The sequence below is a fragment of the Scyliorhinus torazame genome, chromosome 14 (assembly GCF_047496885.1).
Source record: "Scyliorhinus torazame isolate Kashiwa2021f chromosome 14, sScyTor2.1, whole genome shotgun sequence".
Lineage (NCBI taxonomy): Eukaryota > Metazoa > Chordata > Chondrichthyes > Carcharhiniformes > Scyliorhinidae > Scyliorhinus > Scyliorhinus torazame.
In genome coordinates, this window is record NC_092720.1 from 185,300,780 (window position 1) to 185,325,053 (window position 24,274).

Here is a 24,274-nt window from a genome sequence, read left to right on the forward strand (position 1 = left end):
CAAGGCGGCCTTCAGGACCCGCGACAACGCAGAATCGCCGAGCAGAAACTTATAGCCAAGTTCCGCACACATGAGTGCGGCCTCAACCGGGACCTGGGATTCATGTCACATTACATTCATCCCCCACCATCTGGCCTGCGAAATCCTACCAACTGTCCTGGCTTGAGACAATTCACACCTCTTTAACCTGGGGTTACCCCATCTCTGGATCTGTAAAGATTTAATCACCTGCTAATGCTCGCATTCCTAGCATTGTTTGGCATCTTTGAATTTGTCTATATATGTGTTTCTGGAACAGACCTCTTCATTCACCTGAGGAAGGAGCAGCGCTCCGAAAGCTAGTGACATCGAAACAAACCTGTTGGACTTTAACCTGGTGTTGTAAGACTTCGTACTGTGCTCACCCCAGTCCAACGCCGGCATCTCCACATCCGTTCCTAAAGGAACTTCAGCCACACCTTTTGTATCCTTCCTGATTTACAGTCAGCCAATAGGCCTGCTCCCGAAACTGATCTCCCGAAACTAACAGCTGACCTGCAAGGTAAGGAGGTTGTTAAACAGTACTTACCTCTCCCAGGCCGCAAACTTTTAAACTCTCCGCTCTGACTCGCAGCTCCCGCGCTTTTTAAATCTCACGCGCTGTTTTCAATGTCCCGGCTCTCTCTCTCTCCCGCTCCCAGCTGATCTGCAAGGTATGGAGGTCGTTCAATATATGTAAGGCAGGGGAGGGTAGACAAGGGTGTCAAAGATTACCGTGGGGTAAATGGGAGTGTAGAATCAGAAACTCAAACAGATCAAACATAAATGGTCTTATTGAATGGTACAACATGCATGAGGGGCTGCAGTGGCTACTTCTGCTCCTAATTCATATGTTCATGTCCGTTATTGGAAATCGCATGTAAATGTTTATTTTGCGTTGATAGCAGAGCTTTCTATCTGAAGATGGCGGTCTCCTGGTGATTTTTGCTATATTGGTCTAAACTATTTCTATTCTGTCATCTCAACCTTTTGTTTTTTCAGAAAGCAAGCATTCAAAGCGCGGTTACTTACCTTTCTCAGGAACTTACCAATATCAAGCAAACCTATACGTTGGCTATCACAGCATATGCCCTCGCCTTGGTCGACCCTGGCAGCTCGATTGCGCAGCAGGCAGATGCTAAATTGAAACAAAGGGCAACTCATGATCAAGGTAGATTATTCTCTAGTCTAGTAGCAGAGCGAACGGAGAATTATTTTCAAAGTTGATATTGCCTTAATTGTTTACTTCTTATCATTATCTATGATGTAATAACAACATTCTAACTTACTTGTTTGTTTGCGCATGTGATAAAGACAGGTTATAAATGCAGATGATACAGGCACAGTGTTAATGTTAATGTTAATGTTAATCGACCTGCAATCCTGTCTCAATTTACCCATCGACATGCTCTCCAATTCCACCACGGCAGTAGGGAAATGTAAACACACGTAATTTAAAAGCCTTTAATATAAAGCTCGTATCAGTAGCAAAATCCCTGAAACATGCTTGTGTGTGCTTGGATTTCCTCCGGGTGCTCCGGTTTCCTCCCACAGTCCAAAGATGTGCAAGTTGGGTGGATTGGCCATGATGAATTGCCCTTAGTGTCCAAAATTGCCCTTAGTGTTGGGTGGGGTTACTGGGTTATGGGGATAGGGTGGAGGTGTTGACCTTGGGTAGGGTGCTCTTTCCGAGAGCCGGTGCAGACTCGATGGGCTGAGCGGCCTCCTTCTGCACTGTAAATTCTATGATAATCTATGATTAATCTAGGACAAAGGTTCAGCACAACATCGTGGGCCGAAGGGCCTGTTCTGTGCTGTATTTTTCTATGGTCTATGTTCTATGCTAGTTCTCTTGAACAAACCGTCAGGTTCACTAAGACATTGGGACAGGAAATCTACCATCGCTGATTGGCTTATATGTGATTGCAGACCGGAAACAAAATTGCCGACTCTGAGCTGTCCTCTGACACAGAGTCATAGAGTTTAACAGCACGAAAAGAGGCCCTTCGCCCCATCGTGTCTGCGCCGATCATCATGCAGCTATCGATTAAATCCCATCTTTCAGCACTTGGCCCGTAACCTTGTAGGCTGTGGCGCTTCAAATGCTCATCTTAAATGCTTCTTAAATGTTGTGAGAGCTCCCACATCGGTCATCATTCAGGCAGTGAGCTACAGATTCCCACCACCTTCTTGCTGAAACAGATTGTCTTCAAATCCTCTCTAAGTCTGCGGGCCCTAACCTTAAATCTATGCCCCTGGTTATTGACCATTCCAATAAGGGGAAAGTGTCTTCCTAACTACCCAATCTATGTCCCACATCATTTTGTACAAGTCAATTAGGTCCACTCTCAATCTTCTCTGCTCTAAGCAAACCAACCCCAGCCTCACGAACCCCTATTCATAGCCCAGATGTAAATGAACGACCCATTTATATTCCATAAGTAGCTAATCAGCATTTTCTCAGGAGTGGTTGGGGATCAACAATAAAAGATGGCCTTACCAGTGATGCCCACATCCCATGAATGAACAGTAAATAATACTTAAATTAGAATTGTGACATTACAAGACAGCAAAGTACATGTACACACATTGATTCTTAACTATCTGTCATTTTTCACAGTGTGGATCATTTTATAAATTCCATCACCCTTCCAGAAATTAATTTCACGGTTCTACCGTGAAAGAAAACATCCTCGGCCTCGGTTGAATTTTCCTTCCCCTGCCCTGAATTTATGTTTAGTGGACTTCTGCCACTCTGCAGATTTAAATAGTCCTCTGATGTGTATTTTTATACCAGTAACTTTTGTTAGGTGCTTTGAAGTGCTTAAACCCATTTTTAAAATGATCTAATGGGATATGGGTGTCGAAGGCCCAGCAGTTATTCTCCATCCCTAACTGCTCCTTGAGAAGGTGGTGGTGAGCTACCTTCATCACTGCAGTCCATGTGGGGTGGGTACACCCACAGTGCTGTTAGGAACATAGCTCCAGGATTCTGACCAAGAGGCAGTGAAGGAGCGGCGATTTATTTCGACCGGGATCCCCCGCCCTGGAACAACAAGTGGTTGAAATGGGGTCCCCGCTCCCGGAGCCCATCAGGAAGACCAGGCTTTACTTGTGTTCCCCCTATGAATTGAGCCCATGCTCACCCCACCCCTCTCAATTACCTCCTCTTTCCATCCCAGCCCTTGCTTGTTACTTGCCAAATCGTGTCGTATTATGTTTGCATTGGTATGTTTGACCGTGTTAGCGATGCTATCTAAACGCAAGCTGTCATTAGGTGCAAAAGCGGCACAGTCATTGAGCGTCCATTTGTCTTCCTTTGGCGAACAGCATCAATATTGTGTTTTATGAAACTCGGTTGCCATGCCAACATACCAAGGTGCACTGAATGGCACGTGACTTATCGAGGCAGCTTGCAGAACACGGTTCTTTTTGAGTTGGATATTGTTGCTGTCATGAGTCGGTGACAATCCGGTTTCTAATTTGAACGCGAAGCTATCATGCGACTAACCTGTCGGTATTTCAAACATGAAATAGAAAACGATGCCCGGTACTGGAATGCCGATGGAACGCAACCTGGGAGTGGCAGGCCAGAAGGAGTACATCAAGCTTCAGCAGTATCAATAGAGACCACTTCATATGCGTTGCTTCAGACCATAGCCATGAAAGATCTCAACTACGCCAAACCAATTGTAAAATGGTTAACTGAGCAACGGGGATACGAGGGAGGATTCCGCTCAACCCAGGTAACGTTTCGCAATCATCGGGTATCGAGCTGTTTGCATTTTGTTTAGGTTCCAGGAGAGCTGAAAGCAGGCATGAGGCTTTGATGCGCTGGAGGTCAGTTTCTGCCTGTAGATTCCCTTCCCTATATATTCCAAATTCGTCAGTGTTGATGGCTTGCATTTTGTGGTACCCAGCTGGACGGTTGTTCCGTTTCTGGTCTGTTGATTTCACTTCAATTTCTGGTGACGCTGGATTTTGCATGGAACAAACACTGGCAGAATCTTGTCCCTTTTTTTGCCATCCATTACAACACACGTGAACTGTTCAGTTCCAGTGCAGGTAGTGAAATTACAATATGCCATAGAGTTTATTAAGACCTTACTCCAAGTCGAATTTCTAAAGATAGGTAAATAAGAACAATCAGTAACTAGATAACTGGTTTGATATGTTATGGTTACTCCTTGTCGCTTCATTATTTCCGATTATGGTATTCAGCTCGCCACTTAGACATTCCACGACGGTACGCCAAGGGCAGTACCGTAGCACAGTGGTTATCACAGTTGCTGCACAGCTCCAGGATTCCAGGTTCGATTCCCGGCTTGGGCCACTGTCTGTGTGGCGTCTGCGCGTTCTCCCCGTGTCTGAGTGGGTTTCCTCCGGGTGCTCCAGTTTCCTCCCACAGTCCAAAGATGTGCAGGTTAGACGGATTGGCCAATCTAAATTGCCCTTATGTTCAAAGAGGTGGGGTGGGGTTAATGGGTTAAGGGGAGAGGGTGTAGGTGTGGGCTTGGGTAGGGTGCTCTTTCCAAGGGCTGGTGCAGACTCGATGGGTCGAATAGCCTCCTTCCACACTGTAAATTCTATGATTCTATGAATGCATAGTTCTGTCTATCACTTGCCATCATTTGTAATGTAATGGTTTGAATCCATCTGAATAAATGCAAAAACTAGGGCAAAACTAGAACATGTAGCACGGTAGCATAATGGCTAGCACGGTGGCTTCACAGCGCCAGTGTCCCAGGTTCGATTCCCCTCTGGCTCACTGTGCGGAGTCTGCATATTCTCCCCGTGTCTGTGTGGATTTCCTCCGGGTGCTCCGGTTTCCAAAGATGTGCAGTTTAGCTGGATAGACCATGGTAAATTGCCCTGAGTAACTAAAACGTTTAGGAGGGGTTATTGGGTTACGGGGATAGGGTGGAAGCGAGGGCTCAAGTGGATTGGTGCAGGCTTGATGGGCCGAATGGCCTCCGTCTCACTGTATGTTCTATGTTCTATGCACATTTCCCCCTTCCACATCTGATACTGGTTGTGGTTTAACTGTTGAATTACCTAACTATAGCTCCCAGGTTAGATTGTTTTGAATGGCATTCCGCCACGTTGGCAGTGCAGGGTTTTAATTGGCATGTGTTCTTCTTGTCGATCCTATAATGTTTCTGAGTGCTCGATTTTCTCAAACGCTATTGTGTTTATAGAATCCGAACATTATCCCATTTACTTTATCAGCATTTAAATCCATGTGTCAGGGTCTTAGCCATTTACCTAATCCATGAACATCTCTTGACTTTGTTAATGTACGTTTCACTGTTTGCAATGTCGCCTATGATGTGTTCTCAGCGAATGTGGGTAATATTCTGGGGACCCGGATTCGAATCATACCACAGCAGGTGGTGAAATTTGAATGCAATCGATAAAAACCTAGAATACTTCAGACAATGGTTAGTTGCAATGAGCCGGAGCAGGTCCGCGTGAGACACGCAACTATGATACTTGCAAATGCAAAAGCGGAAACATCCTAATATTCAGGCAATACGTCATCTGTTTCATTGAACATATCCAAATTCACCAACCAGCGGTTGACATCTAAATGGTATATATATCACTGTGTGCATAGAATTATTTCTTCATGATATAATTTTTGTTACATCATCACTACAATGCAGGTAATTATAAATATTCCATGGACGCTCTCCAATGCTGTCTTTCTCCACAAGGTTTCGAGAAGGCCCTTCGTATTTATGCCAGTGTGCATTATCCATCCATTATTCCAATACATAGTCTCTCTTTCTGCTCTTAAGGACACAATTGTTGCCCTGGAAGCTCTGTCACAGTACAGCATTGCTACATTTGAACCGGAACAATTAGGTTTACATTTCACATTCAGCCACCCGAATAGAAGGAAGATGAAATATTTTGAAATAAACAGGGATAACGCTCTGATACAGGACGAGTTGACGGTAAGAACAGAATCCAATGATACAATTCTATTGTCTGTACTGGCGAGGTTACCAAACGCGGACATCAGTGCTTTTCATTTGTGATACAGTGCGATGCTTGAAGAATATGTAGATCACAACCAATGAAATGAGTTTCCCAAAATACATGCAAATTGTGTTAGACGTTTAGCTGCTGTTATACAAAGAGTCAACGGTTCTTCGCCTTTTCACAAACACCTTTATTTCACTTTAACAGACTCTGCACAAAGCTCTATCTTCACATCACCTAGCACAAAGGCCACCTGAAGCCTCTTTACATATGTGTCAATTATTGGATACTTAACATAAATGAGACAACTAATTGGAATGCCTCTTAACTCATTACTTAACAGTCTCCCCTTCCTTGGAGAAAAAAAATAATTAGGTGAAAACAAAGTTACAAGAAACTCAAAAACACACGTGTAATTTCCCCGCTTCTCTTTTTTTTCAGTTTTTTTTGTAAAAAGGAACAGTCACAGAAACAGGCACCCTTCATTAACAGTATCCAAAGGTTTCTGGGAACTAGCCCCTCTTTTTGTAAAACAGCATGACAATTGATAGCTACTGTCGACCCATTTAATTTTTGCTATTTCTCCCCTGTCCAACATCTGCTTCAAACTTGCGATGTCTATCCTTAACCTTTTTTCATTGACACTTTTTGTAGAGTGCACATTTTCCCACAGGGATTTATTGTCAATGTGACATTCAATAGGTATATTACCCAAATCCCCTAATCCCAAAATTTCTGCCAATATCTGAGATATATAAAAGGCCATATCCACTGCTTCTACAAGGCTTAACGCAGCCAAAGTGCTTTTGACCACTCTCCTTATTTTCTTTGTTTCCCACACAAGAGGGCAACATTTACCATTGTTCCCTAAAAGAAAAATTATAAAACCTCCTGCGCTTGAAACCTCATCATATGAATTTGCAAAGGACGCATCACTATAAACTATCAGTTTCAAGTGCCTAAGGTCACCAAAAACGGGGATCCTCAAAACACACTCCTGCATTTTTAGTTTGACCAACGCTTTATTTGCTCCTATTATAGAAAACAGAACATACAGTGCAGAAGGAGGCCATTCGGCCCATCGAGTCTGCACTGACCCATTTAAGCCCTCACTACCACCCTATCCCCATAACACAATAACCCCTCCTCGCCTTTTTGGACACTAAGGGCAATTTATCATGGCCTATCCACCTGACCTGCACGTCTTTGGACAGTGGGAGGAAACCGGAGCACCCGAAGGAAACCCACGCAGACACGGGGATAACGTGCAGACTCCGCACAGACAGTGACCCAGCATAGAATTGAACCTGGGACCCTGGCGCTGTGAAGCCACAGTGCTAGCCACCGTGCTGCTCAATTATGTCTTCCACTTTGAGATCATTCATGTTTGTACTCAACTCTAAGACATCAAAACTCACGTCCGGTCTAGTCTGTATTTTTCCATCTTTGAAACCACTGTGTCTTTTTGTGAAACCCGGCCACGACTAATTGCTATTGTGCAGATGCTTTCCAAATAGGATTGCTGACGTAAAGTTGCCCCTAATTTAGTCTGTCCGATTTCCAGTCTAATATATTTAAATGCACCAGAAGCCTGACTTCCAACCCTGAATTCTTTCCTCAAACCAGAGATTACAATAGCTTCGAAATCACTAGTCCCACCCCGCAAAAAAATCATCGACCTGCATCATAAAGATGCCAGAAAGATTTCCATTATAGTACCAGTAAAACATTGCCGGATCTGCTTTCAACTGGCAACAGCCTAACTTTAACAAAACTGACCTTACCGAAAAGACTCTAGACGCATCATTCAATCCATATACACATTTGTTCAACTTCCAGAGTACCCCTTCTGTGTTTGCTGCCTCTTTAGGAGGCTGGAGAAAATGTCTCTCTGGGGTTGATGCCCCTGCAAAAAGGCAGCTTTTATATCTATAGATTTGCATTCCCATGCCTTTGTGGCTAATAGAGTCAAGAAGATCTTTAAAATAACCTTTCCTGCCGTAGGTGAATCTACCCTTAAATCCTGATCGAAGTTTTCTTCAAATCCCCTTTGCCTTATAAGTTCAATGCAAATGCATCTGTAGGATAGAACTCTTTGTCCCCTATCCGGTACTTCCGTGTATACCCCAAATTCACTTAAACTATGCAGTTCATGCTGTTTGGAATCTTTGATAACTTTTTCATCTAATTTATTGGAAGCCACCAAAATCTCACGTGCATGTGGGCTTCTACTCCTATTAGTATATGTAGTTTTACTCATGTTCCGAGATCTTGATGAACTACGCCCCCTCTCCCACCTGGTAACTCGTTCTGTAATGCTACTGCTTGATCTATCCCTTCTGCTGTGGGATGTCCTTTCAATAGTTCTCGATCTTTTCCTGCGGACCTGTTCACTATCCAATATACTATCTGAGCTGGCACTGCGTTTCTGTGCCCTCCATTTTTGAACATCGTGTTCCCAATCCATTGTCTTGACTCCCTCCCCTGAATGCTGTACATTCAACCAATGTTTATACTTTCCAGTGGCATTCCCTGCTCTACTAATAACAGTTGCATCCAACCATTGCCCTTCAGGCAAGTATGTGACTTTTGTACCAACTTTTGGCAGTTGTCCTTTCAGAAAAATGGCCTGTTCTAACTCCCCAGAAGTGTTGCGTTCCTCTACAGAAACTCTGTCCATATCAGTTAACTGGTCCTCAAGGCTTTGTAACACTTGCGTACAGATGACTCTGGTTCCTCGTCATGCCTGTCTGCTCTGTCTAAATTTGAAAATTTGTAATCTGTACCCATTATCCTTGATGAATGTACCCTAACAGTTTGATTGCCATGTTGGAAAATAATTGTTTTACCATCTATGCCTATGATCTTCCCTGGGCCTTTCCATTCATTAAAATTGTCTCTCTTATAGTATAGTATACTATGTCTCCTTGCTGAAAAACGGTATCTGATGGCCGTACATTATGTCTTAAAGTTCTGCGAATTCTTTCAGAAAATTCTGCTTCCAAAAAAGCTTTTCTACTGCTATGTAATTCATTAAAATGCTCAGCATAGGCAGAGCTAATTGTAGTCCCTTCCCAAGCTGGAGGCTGGTCATCTAAAATGGACGGAATTTTAGGATATCTACCAAACACTAATTGATAGGGACTATGGCTCCCAACCATCTGTAATGAATTCTTTGCATGTACCGCCCATGCTAAAGCTGAATTTAGCTTGCAGTTTGGTCTATCTGCCAAAATCTTCTGGAGCATGTCATCTATTACCTCATGGTTTCTTTCACACACACCGTTATTAAATGGGCTTTCCACAGCTGTATTCATAACTGTGATGTTCACATTTTCACACATACCCCTAAACTCATCATTAGCAAATTCTCCCCCATTGTCCATAACGAATTTTGCCGGTGGGCCCATTCCTCTCCCTGTCCATTTTTCCACGATTTGATCCAGAATTACTCTTTTTTCATTACGTCAGACAATCGTTGATTGACTAAATCTGGTTGCTAAATCTACAAAATGCAAAATAACTATATTATTGGCTTTATCCCAGATCTTAAGGTCCATGGCCAGAATGTCGTTAAAATCCCTGGCCAAAGTTAGGGTTACTTTCGGCCGTGCTGGTGTCCTTCTGTACTTCCTACAAACTTCACAGCGATCACTAACCTGCTCTAACAGTTTAGTGTAGTCTTCATCTCTTACCCCTGCATCCCTTAATAATTTTTTCAGCCTCCAGGGAGACAGATGTGCAAACTGTCTGTGCAGTTTTAATACAGCAAACTTTTTATCAGCTAAAGTCTCATTTTCAACTGACATCCTTAACAACTGTACTTGAAATATATTTGTCAGTAATGGAACACAATGGTGTCCCGACTGTGTAAATTGTAAGTCCATCATCTTTCCAAAAACTGTTGCCTTATCCTGTTCCATATCCAGTTTCATGTGTGCTTTCTTCATCGTTGGTCTGCTCAGAAGCAAAGGTATCTCACTTGATGCAACATCCGTGCTAATGAAATGATTCACTCCGGCAATATTGCAAGGGATCACCACTTTTTTCAGTGACTTCACAGTATTATCATCCCCAAACCTGAAACTTGTGAAACTTTCAAATTCCTTAACCTTGTTACGATTTTCAGCATTCAAGGAGTCCAGGTAACATTTCAACCAGTCAATGCCACACACCGTAGATGTGCAACCACTGTCCAATACAGCACAATTGAAGGATTCTGCAACCAACACCCTCATTGCCATCGTAAAACTGCTTGTTAATAGGACAATGCCTTCTTTCTGGTCACTATCGTTTTCCTCTTCTGACTCTTCCGTGTCATGTGTCGCTTCAAACACTCTATTATAATGTATTGGACAGTTGAAAGCAGAATGGCATTGAGAGTCACATTGAAAACAGCGATTTATCATGCCCCGCGCATTTCTGGGGTTCATCTTCCTATTGTAGGTTCTAACTGGGTTTCTGACTTCATTATTTCCGGGTCCCGATCTCCTTCTATAGTCTTGGAACCTGTTTGCAGCCATGCGATTTTGCCATCCTGTTAGCAGTGTATCTTCCATATTCTGCTTTATTGCAGACTGACCTATTTGGGTCATCAGAGCCATCAGAATCGAATGTTTCCCCAGAAACCTTTTTTAAGGTTCTGTCATCTGATCGAACAAGGTATCCTGATCCGCAAACTGAACTCCTGTCAAAACCAGGAGCCTATCCATGTTGCTGGCTCTAGCACAGTCAAGTAATTTAAAGGCCAACACAGACTGTGCAAATTCCAGGTTGTGTTTCTGCAGCCTTTTATATAGTCTGCCAAATTCCATTATATAGTCTTCCATGGAGAAGTCTTCTATTTTCTGGAACCTGTCAAAATCCAACCATGCTTCATACGCACTTAGCAAAGTCACCATTTTGATAAATCTTATCTATATAACGTAATAGAGTCTCCAGACCTTCTCCTGAGTCTAACTCTTCCAATTCCAGCTCAGAAAGCACTTTGTTTTGGATTTTACTGTCATAAAGTAGAGAAAGAGCCAATGCCATACTTTGTTTTCTCTTTCCCAAGGCAGTTACCTTATGGTGGACTACACATAACTACTGCACCTCTCCATTGGTCGTATGACCCCTTTCAGAAAACAAGGGGGGGAGGGGGGGAGTCATATCCGGCCATCTTTATCCTAGGTTCAGCCATGTATCTTTTTTTTCTTCTCACTCACTCCTTGGTTTGAGCTGGAAAAGTTGTATCTTTCAACCCTTCACATTTGCACAGCAACCGTCCTCTGCTACCATTTGTTGGATGTTTAACTGCTGTTGTATAAAGAGTCAAAGGTTCTTCTCCTTTTCACAAACACCTTTATTTCACTTTAACAGACTCTACAAACCCCTATCTTCACATCACCTATCACAAAGGACACCTGAAGCCTCTTTACATAATCAGTGTCAATTACTGGATACTTAACATAAATGAGGCAACTAATTGGAATATCTCTTAGCCCATTACTTAACAATTGTACCATCTGCACTCTGCTTAACAATGATGGCAGTCAACGCAAACAGAAGCATGTTATCTAAACTTTTCGCACTAGCGAAAGGATAAAAACGTGGAAGTCAATATCCCTCCAGTTTTTTTAAATTACTTTATCAGAGTTACAAAGCCAGAGCTGAGTGTGGACAGGAGCAACCCCATAATCCAGCTCCTTGCCTGCTCCAATAAACAATTCAAATTGACTCCAACTCATGGTCCCCACAAGAGAGACATACCAGATCCAGGCATTACACCTGACCTCACGCTCACCTTAGCCAAAAGGTCGTCCTCACGGGACCAGAGAAGGCACAAATTCCTTTTTTTCAGCGTTTAATTCGAGCATGTGCAAAAGGCACCGCACATCAGGCCACCCGCGACACCGACTCACTGACCAACCACACACACACAGGATGTATTTATATTGCACTGTGTTGCACATACCGCCATGTCATCAACTGATCAATCACGGAGCTCCGCAACCTGCCCTTGCGATTACACCCGCCCTACTGCATGGTCAACATCTAGTTTCTTTATTTTTCATCAAACTGCTTCATTGAATATAACTGCTTCATTGAAACTGACTCCTGTCGTCAATTGTGTCCATACCATGCACAAAAGGGCTGTGATTGATTCTTAGCAGTAGTCTGTTCGCATTTCATCAACAGAATAAGGACCTTGTGGTTGCCAGCCCTCCGTTTTGAGTACACTTCCTCCATTTTGAGTAATTTGTTCAAGTATGACATATCCCGTTAATGTTTTGTCCCCTTTCAGTGGGAAAACAAGGCGGGTAACCGGGTGCCGGGTGTGCTAAAACCTTTGCCTCTTTTAAATTTGAGCAATGCATCCCACAGGAATGCAGCCAATCCCCGGCTCTCCCCCGGGGAAGAGCACAGTTATGACTTGTGGATTTGCTTTGTACCGTTGGTCAATGGCCAGCAATGACTGTTCCTGTAATCCGGATTGACGGAGATCCACATAGAAAGGCTTCAGATATACCCTGGGTGCTGAACGGACAAGAACAAATAAAATGTGGGAAATGGCTCATTTAGAATGTGGTGTTTTCACTGATTTTATTCAGCACTTCTTCTCAATTTTAACTGAGGGGGTTACAGGCCGACGTGGAACTGAATATCTGCCTCCAAGCGTCGGATTTGAGCGCAGCCAAAAGATGTGCTGTTAAATGCCTCTCGGAAGTTTCCAGGTAAGGGTTTACCCGGAAATTTTCCAGGAGCGCTAACTTCCGTTGGGCAATTGTGCAGTGCTGGGAAGCATCTGACAGAAGCGATTGAAATGACTAACGTCTGATGCTTCAGCCAATTTTACGTTGATAGTTACTCTTCGCCACTCTCCTACCTGACACGACCCAAATCCACTCACTCACCTCCTCTCAAACCAACTCCTCCGATCCGACCGACCAGAGCTCACTGCACCTTCCCCCCCCTGACACGACCCGAACTCCCAACCTGTTGACCTAACCCGTCACCGCATGGCCATCCCAACCCCGCCGAAAAGACAGACCGGTCTATGCCCCCCCGGGTTCGATTCACTTTCAATCAGGTTATTCATGAAGGCCCCGCTCTCAGGTGAAATCATCACCAGTCAGTGTCTCCCCCTCGAAGTGGAAAGTAGTCGATGGTCATCTTGGACTATGGCGACTTTTAACTCATTTCAACCCCACCCCCTCCCACCTGCCGGCTACACACAACCCATCCCCCCACCGCACACCGACAACCCAACCCCTTCACTACTCACCGTGCAAACTACCCAGCCTCTGAAACCTGTCACCCCCTCCCTGGCTGACAGTCCACATCTCCAACCCGTCTACCCACCCAAGACCCAAATTCGTAAAACGCCCTTCACGTCCTCACATTGTCTCCCACTTCTTTACTGCCAGTCAGGCGCGACCGACGAACAAGAACCCGGGGTAAATAGTGATAGATACTTGAACAATAAATGAGATGATTGCTGGTGTCAATCAACAAATCTGTGCAACATTGTAGATACTGAGCATTATGCGCAAGCACACACCACCGCGTGTATTAAAGGAACATAATGCAGATTAAAAGACGCCGTATTAGACAGCAATATTCGTTGCAACATAATGTGTAATGTCTTTTGTCTCATATCAGTTCCCACTTGGACAACACATTAACATCGAAGTTATGGGGAAAGGCACCGGAACAATTACGGTGAGTCAATGTCTTTCTTCCATTTCTACCAGGCTTTTGTGGCACTATGAGTTTCCAAACATAATTAATAATAATCTTTATTAGTGTCACAAGTAGGCTTGCACTAACCCTGCAGTGAAGTTACTGTGAAAAGCCCCTAATCGCCACATTCCGGGTTCAAGGAGGGGGAATTCAGTATGTTCAATTCACCTAACAACATGTCTTTCGGTACTTGTGGGAGGAAACCGGAGCACCCGGAGGAAACCCACCCAGACACAGGGAGAACATGCAGAATCAAATAGTGGGGCCTTCAACTTGGTGGGGATCAGCATGACTTTGTGTACTTGCATCCGTACGAACCTGATGGCAGTGAGCTCTCTATAAATTGCGTGACAGTACTTCCTTGGCGGAGGCAATGGATGTAGATAAGACTATGGCGTTGAAATGCAGGGGGAAATAAATCATCTTTTCACTCACAGGAGGATGTGATTTATGCAAATGTACAGGTCCTTGGGCGCTGAGCAAGGCACATTTGTTTTTTTATTATTTCATAAAATATGTGTGTCACTGGCAAGGGCGGCATTTGTTGCCAATCCCAAATTCATCTTGAACTGAGTGCCCCGCTTGACGATGTCAAAGGGCAGTTAATATTCAACCACGTTCCCGTGGGTCTGGAGTCACACGTAGGCCAGATGTACTTCTCTCAACGAGCTTCCTGAATTCATATTATTTTTTTTACAATAATCAATGCTAATTTCTAATGGTTAAGACATACGATCAGACCAATTATGGGGAGAAACCGTGTCTGTGTTCCCTCCGGATGATCCGGTTTCCTCCCACAGTCCAAAGATGTGCAGGCTAGGTGGATTGGCCATGCTAAAGTTTCTCCTTAGCATCCAAAAGTATAGGTGGGGTTATAGGGTGTCGGCGTGGGCCTAGGTGAGGTGCTCTTTCGGAGGGTCGGTGCCAACTAGATGGACCTAATGACCTCCTTCTGCACTGTAGGATTCTATGATTCTATGAGTGAAAATATAATTTCCGCATCCATCCTGTCAAGGTCCTTGAGGGTCCTATAGGTTTCACATTCAAGATTTATTAATGTAGTTTAAGTTGCATAAACTGCCATGCTGGGATTTGAACACTGGTCTTTAGCCTGCTCCACTGGATTACAGTTTCTGTAAGATCACCATTAAGCCACCACCCTTGCATTTGCAGCATGCAAGAAATTATTAACAGTCGCATATAATGTATTATAAACCTGATTAGAATTCATCCAGCGACGTGTTCGGCTCTACTGCCGATATCTTCATAGATGCATTTAAGACCAAGCTCGGTACGCACACGTGGACGAAAAGAATGGAAGGATCAGGTGACAGAGTGAGGTCACGTAAGGTGGGAGGAATGTAAGGATCAGGTGACAGGGTGAGGTCACGTAAGGTGGGTGAAAGCATTGCGCAGGTCAAGGAGACACAGCCTGAGTGAGTGAGACACAGACAGAGTGAGAATTTGGTAATTTGGTGCAGTGAGGTAACCAGGAAAGGTAAGTGGTTAATCTAAGTTTGCTGTTTTTCAGATAAAAGTGCAGTGTAGATTAGTGTCTGATTGGCTGAAGCTGCCCCCACCCTAATTGCTGAGAGGCAGTTATCTGGCAGTCACCTGAGGCCTGTTAAGCGGCACAAAGGTACACATTGTATTCTTCTCTTTGAAGTTTTAGTGTGAGTTATCCTAAAGTCTGTATAAAAGACAGACAGAAAGCGCACATTAGTAAGCATTGCGCAGGTCAAGGAGACACAGCCTGAGTGAGTGAGACACAGACAGAGTGATAATTTGGTAATTTGGTGCAGTGAGGTAATTCGGTGAAGAGTGGGAGAAGGTGCTTTTTCCCTACTATTTTGTTCTCTCTCTTCGGGCCTAATTTCGGGAGCCATTCGGAGGAGGAGCAGTCTCTGTGAGTATAAAAACCTAACGGTAACTTCCTGTTTTCCATTTTTTTTTCCAAAAGTGATGTCAGAGGGAAGCTGTGATCTGATTGGTTGATAGCAAATCTGCCCCAAATTTTTTAAAAAACACAGCTAAACTCGTAAACTTAAATTAAACTAATTAATTAATTAGTGATGGCTGGTCAGGTGATGTGCTTGAGCTGCTTGATGTGGGAGCTGGCAGATCCCATTGCGAGCTGCAGCGACCACGTCTGCAGTAAGTGTTGGCTGCTCGAAGAGCTCTGGCTCAGAGTTGATGAGCTGGAGTCTGAGCTTCAAACACTGAGGCACATCTGGGAGGGGGAGACTTACCTGGACACTGTGTTTCAGAGTAAGTAGTTTAAATCCTGACAGAGTAAGTAGTTTAAATCCTGCCAGTAGCCAGGGACAGCAGGGTGTGACTGCAAGTCAGGCAGGTAAAGGGAACCAGCAGTCAGGAACTCAGGAGCCTCAGCCCTTGACCCTGTCCAACAGGTATGAGGCACTTGCTCCCTGTGTGGATGGCGAACAGCGCTGCAGGAAGGATGAGTCAGCTGACCAAGGCACCATGGTTCAGCAGGCCATTCAAGGGGAGGGAGTAAATAAGCAAGTTGTAGTTGTAGGGGATTCTATTATCAGGATAGATAGTATCCCTTGTGAGCAGGATAAAGAGTCCCGCATGGTATGTTGCCTGCCCGGTGCTAGGGTGCGGGACATCTCTGACCGGCTTGAAAGGATACTGGAGAGGGAGGGGGAGGATCCAGTTGTTGTGGTCCATGTCGGTACCAACAACATAGGCAAGTCTAGGAAAGAGGACCTGTTTAGAGATTATAAAGAGCTAGGATTCAAATTAAAAAACAGGTCCTCAAGGGTCATAATCTCCGGATTACTGCCCGAGCCACGTGCAAATTGGCATAGGGAGGCAAGAATAAGGGAAGTGGCTGAAAGAGTGGTGTGGGAAAGAGGGGTTCCTTTTCATGGGACACTGGCATCAGTTTTGGGACAGGGGGGACCGATACCGTTGGGATGATCTCCACCTGAACAGAGCTGGGACCAGTGTTCTGGCGAAAAGAGTAAACAGGATGGTCAATAGGACTTTAAACTAAAGATTGGGGGGGAAGGGAAAGTCAAGGAACCAAGAGGTGAAGTAATCAGTGGGCAGCGTAGCTGCTTAGGAATAAAAAAAAGCATGAAAAGACAAAACTCAGGAGAGGTTACGATAGTCCCCATCCCACAAAATATGACACAGTGTATGGAAAGGCTCAGTAAACCAAGGTCCACCACACTAAGAAAACAAAAAGGGACGGTCAATAGAGAATTAAAGGTGCTATATTTAAATGCGCGCAGTGTACGGAACAAGGTAGATGAGCTTGTGGCCCAGATTGTGACTGGCAGGTATGATGTGGTAGGCATTACAGAGACATGGTTGCAGGGGGTTCAGGACTGGCATTTAAACACCCAGGGATTCACAACCTATCGAAAAGACAGAGAGGTGGGCAGAGGGGGTGGGGTTGCCTTGTTAATTAGGAATGAAATTAAATCAATAGCACTAAACGACATAGGGTCAGATGATGTAGAGTCTGTGTGGGTAGAGTTGAGGAACCACAAAGGCAAAAAAACCATAATGGGAGTTATGTACAGGCCTCCTAACAGTGGTCAGGACTGGGGGCACAAAATGCACCACGAAATAGAAAGTGCATGTCAGAAAGGCAAGGTCACAGTGATCATGGGGTCTTCAATATGCAGGTGGACTGGGTAAATAATGCTGCCAGTGGACCCAAGGAAAGGGAATTCATTGAATGTTTACAGGAGGGCTTTTTGGAACAGCTTGTGATGGAGCCCACGAGGGAACAGGCCATTCTGGACTTAGTGTTATGTAATGAGCCAGACTTGATTAAAGATCTTAAAGTAAGGGAGCACTTAGGAGGCAGTGATCATAATATGGCAGAATTCAATCTCCAATTTGAAAGAAAGAAGGTAGAATCAGATGTAAAGGTGTTGAAGTTAAATAAAGGTAACTACAGGGGCATGAGGGAGGAACTGACGAAAATCGACTGGGAGCAGAGCCTAGTGGGAAAGACAGCAGAATAGCAATGGCAGAAGTTTCTGGGAGTAATTGAGGACACCGTACAGAGGTTCATCACAAAGAAAAGAAAGGTTATCAGAGGGGGGATTAGGCAGCCATGGCTGACAAAGGAAGTTAGGGAATGCATCAAAGCAAAAGAGAAAGCCTATAATGTGGCAAAGAGTAGTGGGAAGTCAGAAGATTGGGAAGGCTACAAAAACAAACAGAGGATAACAAAGAGAGAAATAAGGAATGAGAGGATCAAATATGAAGGTAGGCTAGCCAGTAACATTAGGAATGATAGTAAAAGTTTCTTTAAATACATTAAAAACAAACGGGAGGCAAAAGTTGACATTGGGCCGCTCCAAAATTACGCTGGTAATCTAGTGATGGGAGACAAGGAAATAGCTGAGGGACTAAATAAGTTCTTTGCATCAGTCTTCACAGTAGAAGACATGAGTAATATCCCAACAATTCCGGAGAGTCAGGGGGCAGAGTTGAATATGGTAGCCATCACAAAGGAGAAAGTGCTAGAGAAACTAAGAGGTCTAAAAATTGATAAATCTCCGGGCCCAGATGGACTACATCCTAGAGTTCTAAAGGAGATAGCTGAAGAAATAGTGGAGGCGTTAGTTATGATCTTTCAAAAGTCACTGGAGTCAGGAAAAGTCCCAGAGGATTGGAAAATCGCTGTTGTAACCCCCCTGTTCAAGAAGGGAACAAGGAAAAAGATGGAAAATTATAGGCCAATTAGCCTAACCTCGGTTGTTGGCAAGATTCTAGAATCCATTGTTAAGGATGAGATTTCTAAATTCTTGGAAGTGCAGGGTCGGATTAGGACAAGTCAGCATGGATCTAGTAAGGGGAGGTCATGCCTGACAAACCTGTTAGAGTTCTTTGAAGAGATAACAAATAGGTTAGACCAAGGAGAGCCAATGGATGTTATCTATCTTGACTTTCAAAAGGCCTTTGATAAGGTGCCTCACGGGTGACTGCTGAGTAACATGAGGGTCCATGGTATCCGAGGCAAGGTACTAACATGGATTGACGATTGGCTGTCAGGCAGAAGGCAGAGAATTGGAATAAAAGGTTATTTTTCGGCATGGCAACCAGTGACGAGTGGTGTCCTGCAGGGTTCAGTGTTGGGGCCACAGCTGTTCTCTTTATATATTAACGATCTAGATGACGGGACTGGGGGCATTCTGGCTAAGTTTGCCGATGATACAAAGATAGGTGGAGGGGCAGGTAGTATGGAGGAGGTGGGGAGGCTGCAGAAAGATTTAGACAGTTTAGGAGAGTAGTCCAAGAAATGGCTGATGAAATTCAACGTGGGCAAGTGCGAGGTCTTGCACTTTGGAAAAAAGAATGGAGGCATGGACTATTTTCTAAACAGTGACAAAATTCATAATGCTGAAGTGCAAAGGGACTTGGGAGTCCTAGTCCAGGATTCTCTAAAGGTAAACTTGCAGGTTGAGTCTGTAATTAAGAAAGCAAATGCAATGTTGCCATTCATCTCAAGAGGCTTGGAATATAAAAGCAGGGATGTACTTCTGAAGCTTTATAAAGCATTAGTTAGGCCCCATTTAGAATACTGTGAGCAATTTTGGGCCCCACACCTCAGGAAGGACATACTGGCACTGGAGTGGGTCCAGCGGAGATTCACACGGATGATCCCAGGAATGGTAGGCCTAACATACGATGAACGTCTGAGGATCCTGGGATTATATTCATTGGAGTTTAGGAGGTTGAGGGGAGATCTAATAGAAACTTACAAGATAATGAATGGCTTAGATAGGGTGGATGTAGGGAAGTTGTTTCCATTAGCAGGGGAGACTAGGACCCGGGGGCACAGCCTTAGAATAAAAGGGAGTCACTTTAGAACAGAGATGAGGAGAAATTTCTTCAGACAGAGAGTGGTGGGTCTGTGGAATTCATTGCCACAGAGGGCGGTGGAGGCCGGGACGTTGAGTGTCTTTAAGGCAGAAGTTGATAAATTCTTGATTTCTCGAGCAATTAAGGGCTATGGAGAGAGAGCGGGTAAATGGAGTTGAAATCAGCCATGATTGAATGGTGGAGTGGACTCGATGGGCCGAATGGCCTTACTTCCGCTCCTATGTCTTATGGTCTTCTGGATCTTGGAGGACAAGCAGCAACATTAATCTTTTGGGTTGAAAGAGGCTGTGCGATGCTGCACACTCTTGGAATATTCTGTGTGCACAATAAGAAGTCTCATAACACCAGGTTAAAGTCCAACACGAGGCTTATTTGTAATCACAAGCTTTCGGAGCGCTGCTCCTTCATCGGGTCAATATTATGTGTGATCGGTTTTCGACCTGACTCGGGAATCCACTTCAGTTGCTTAATTAGTTGCATGTCAATATGAATAGATCCATTCGCATTTTGACAGTCCTATTCCATTGCCTAAGCATAACTTCAATCTGAAATCACACTTAGAAGTTTACCACCTCCTCTGGTTGCACTGCAGAGCCCAGGGGATTTGCTGATTTAACTGCAGCGCGATTGACCTTACGCATTTGATGCTTACGGTCAAGATGTTATCAGCTGCATGTTGTTCCGTTAAATAGCACCAAATGCCTCATTTCAACTCACTGATTGCATTTCAATTTTGATAATGATGGACAGCAGAATTATTTGGGAGCAGCGACCAATCTGATTGATTGCAATAATGCAATTTGCGAAGTGTAGCCACCGACCGCGTGTCAGCGGCCCACTCACTTGCTTGCTGAGTCATAGAGTGGTGAGTTCAAAACTCGCACGAGAATAAACGAGAACAGATCCGTGGTTCGGTCTTCGGTTCGATGCTCAGGGCGGGCAGCAGTGTCAGATGCGCCGGGTGACCATCCTACCGCATGGTGCACACAATGAAGGGGATCCGGCCCAATACAGAAACTGTGGAACGTCGAGGCGTCTACATTTATGAGGGACATAGATAGGGTAGATAGGAAAGATCTTTTCCCCATGATAGAGGGGTAAATAACCAGGTGCTACAAATTTACGGTAAGGGCAGGATATTTACAGGGGATTTGTGGAAAATCTTTTTCACCCTGAGGGTGGTGGGAACCTGGGACTCACCGCCTGAAGAGGTTTTTCACAGTGACTTCATTACAATGTAAGCCGACATGTGACAATAAAGATTATTATATTATTATGAATGAATGGTAGAGGCGGGAGCTCGCACAACATTTAAATATTTAGATGAAGCATTTGAAGCACCATAGCATACAAGGCTACAGAGCAAGTCTTGAAAAATTGGTTGAGAATAGATAGGTGCTTGATGGCCGACACAGACACGATGGACTGAAGGGCCTCTTTCTGTCCTGTCGAACTCCATGACTATCACTCAATACGGCTTCCTCCTCTTCAGATGAACTGCATTTTGCCGGTGCCTCTATCATTTTGATATCTAGTAGTCTATCTCACAGTTTACAGTGTTTCACCTTTAATTAGGTCAAATGTGGTAGATAATGATCGCTTTCCACAAGTTTCTTTGTTAATAACTGGACGTGAGGTATTCACCAAGCAAAACATTTGGAGGGAGTTTATCCACGTTTACAATGTTTTGTTAAATTTTTCACCTGATTTATTTTTAACATTTGTTTCGTTCGATTTGCTTTATTGTCGCGTATACCGAGGTACAGTGAAAAGTATTGCTCTGCGTACAGTCCATATCGTTCCATACATGAAAAACATAGGCCATGCGATAAATACACAATGTAAATGGACTGATATAGATATCGAGTGAAGCATGCAGTGTGTAGTGTTACAACACTAGAGAAGATGTGTAAAGAGATAATTTCAGTCCCTAAAAGGGTCATTCAGGAGGATGGTAACAGCGGGGAAGAAGCCCTTAGTTTTAACCTGGATTTGTTTCTGAAACTTTCAGCTGCTGAAGTCATACCAACTTATGGCAGAACCCACAAACACCTGTGATTATTTCAAACTTGAAGTTAATGTGAAAGGGAAGGTGGAATACGCAGGTGAGTACTGGTCGACACCACTTTGTTCTTCCTGCATCAAAACTGACGTGATGATAAGGTATTGAGGAGATGCAATCCAATCGTCTCAGGTGCACATTTGAAGGTTTGTAAGTTTTTTTTTGTTCTTTCATGGGATGTGGCCATCGCTGGCTGGGCCAGCATTTATTGCCCAACCCTGATTTCCATTGGCTTTCTCAGCCTTTTCAGAGGGACAGTTAAGAGTCAGCCACATTGCTGTGTGTCCAGGAGTTACGTATAGGTAGACCAGGTAAGGATGGCAGGTTTCCTTCCCTAAAGGGAGATTATTGATGGTCTTTTAGCACAATCAGAAATGGTTTTCAGGTCATAATTAGATTTTTCTTGAATTCAAATGTCACTATCTGCCAGACAAGCTCCCCAGAGCATTACCCTGGGTGCCTTTATTACTAGTCCCATGACAATACAAATAGGCCATAGTTTGTCACTTCAATTAGATTTTGATATGTGCTGCAGTGTTCCACGGGGTGGGGGGGGGGGGGGGCGCGGTGGGGGGGGGGGGGGGGGGGGGGGCGATGTTTGCATTTGTATATTTATAGCCAGTCTATGAGATAAAGCACTGGATAATTTTTTTGAAAATGTTATTATTAGAGTTTTTCATTTTAACCATTGCAAACTAAACAAACCTGTGCAAACCAAGTGCCATTTGTATAGTCCAAACATTGAATAAAAACCAAGGCCCAACCCCTCTTATCCTCCATCCCCCTTATCCTTTTTGAAAATGTTTTTATTGCAGTTATTCACTTTATACACTGTACAATAGACAAAGATGTGTGCATGGCTACCGGACAGACCTTTTCCATTGGTATCGGCCGTAGATGGTGGCCATGGTGAACATTTCAGTCAACTTGTAGTGCTGCCTCATCTGATTCCGGGTTCGGAGAGTGGCTACCACCATTGGGCTTACTGAATGTTTTGCTGGCAGGGATGGGAGCGCTGTCCTGGGAAGGGCCTGGAGGGTCATCCCTGTACAGGAGCTCTCCTCCATCCTCATCCATCCCATGCCTGGTTCCCTTACCCACCCTTTTGCTCGTTCCACCGAGGCTACCCAGTGGCAGTATTGTAGGTTTGGGAGGGCCAGGCTCCCCATGTTTCTTCTCTGTCAAACTTTTTTTGGGTATCCTTGATTTCCCACACACACACACACTCACGCACAAACGGCATAATTATTTTGTCGACCGCATTGAAGAAGGCCTTGGGAATTTAGATTGGTCTGGATCTGAACAGGAAGAGGAAGCTGGGCAGTACATTCATTTTGATCGTGTGTACTGTCCCTGCTCGGGAGAGTGGGAGTGTGCCCATCTCTGTAGCTCCTTTTCTATTTCCTCAGTCAGACTGGTCAGGTTCCACATGTCGGTCAGTAGCCAGTCATGGGTAATCGGAAACCCCCGGTGGTGGAACTTGTTTTGGGCTAGTTTGAACCACAAGCTCTGCCCCTACCCCTCTCGGGTGCACAGGAAAGACTTCACTCTTCCTCAAATTGTGTTTGTAGCCCGAGATAGCTCCAGACTCTCTCAGGAACATCATGATCTCTTCCATGCCGCTTCAGGACCGAGCTGTAAAGGAGCAAGTCATCCGCATAGAGTGAGAGTCTGTGCTCTCTGCCTCCTCTTCAGATTCCGTTCCAGCCTTTTGCTGAGGGTGGTCACCATCGGTTTTATTACCACGGTGGACAAGAGCAGGGATAGCAGACATCCCTGCCATATGCCTCTCTGCAGCTGGAAGTATTCAGAGCTGCTACCATTGGTCCATAAACTCGCCTTGGGGTGTTGTACAGGAGTTTCGACCATGAGGCAAACCCTGTCCCCAGCCCAAACCGCTCCAGTACCTCAAAGAGGTACTTCCACTCAGCTCTGTCCGAAGCCTTCCCTGCATCCAGGGAGATGAATGCCCCTGGTGTTCTCTTCCAGGATGGGGTCATTATCATGGTCAGCATTCCCTGGATGTACGCAGTTAGCTGTCTGCCCTTAACAAAGCCTGTCTGGTCCTCTGCGACCACCTCTAGTTTGCAGTTCTCCAGCCGCTTAGAACATAGAACATAGAACATTACAATGCAGAAAAGGCCCTTCGGACCTCGATGTTGTGCCGACCTGTGAAAACACTCTAAAGCCCATCTACAATATTCCCTTATCGTCCATATGTCTATCCAATGACCATATGAACACCCTTAGTGTTGGCGAATCCACTACTGTTGCAGGCAGGGCATCCCACACCCTTACTATTCTCTGAGTAAAGAACCTACCGCTGACATCTGTCTTATATCTATCTCCCCTCAAATTAAAGCCAGGACTTTTGCGAGTATTTACTTATCTACTTTGAACAGCGAAATGGGTCTGTATGGCCGGTATTCCGTTGAGTCTTTGGCTTTCTTGGGTATCAGCGATATGGTGGTTTGTGTCGCCCGCCCACTCATGCGGGATCAACCATACTTACCTTGTGGATGCACCCCTGCACTCCGGAGTTTCCCTTTCTCCAGGGACCACCCAACATGGCTGCAAACAGCGGGTGCGCCATGTGGGTGACCCCTG

General features: G+C 44.6%; 1 protein-coding gene across 2 annotated transcripts in view; it reads left to right on the top strand.

Moving 5' to 3' along the window:
* Positions 1–24,274, top strand: part of LOC140390267 (complement C4-like) — a 184,481-nt gene that overhangs the window by 134,223 nt on the left and 25,984 nt on the right. For both annotated transcript variants that reach the window (XM_072475283.1, XM_072475284.1), the window contains 5 exons: positions 1,021–1,189; positions 3,556–3,764; positions 5,820–5,978; positions 13,651–13,710; positions 21,617–21,710. In XM_072475283.1, coding sequence (XP_072331384.1) covers positions 1,021–1,189; positions 3,556–3,764; positions 5,820–5,978; positions 13,651–13,710; positions 21,617–21,710 — 691 coding nt within the window. The remainder of the gene's footprint in view (positions 1–1,020; positions 1,190–3,555; positions 3,765–5,819; positions 5,979–13,650; positions 13,711–21,616; positions 21,711–24,274) is intronic.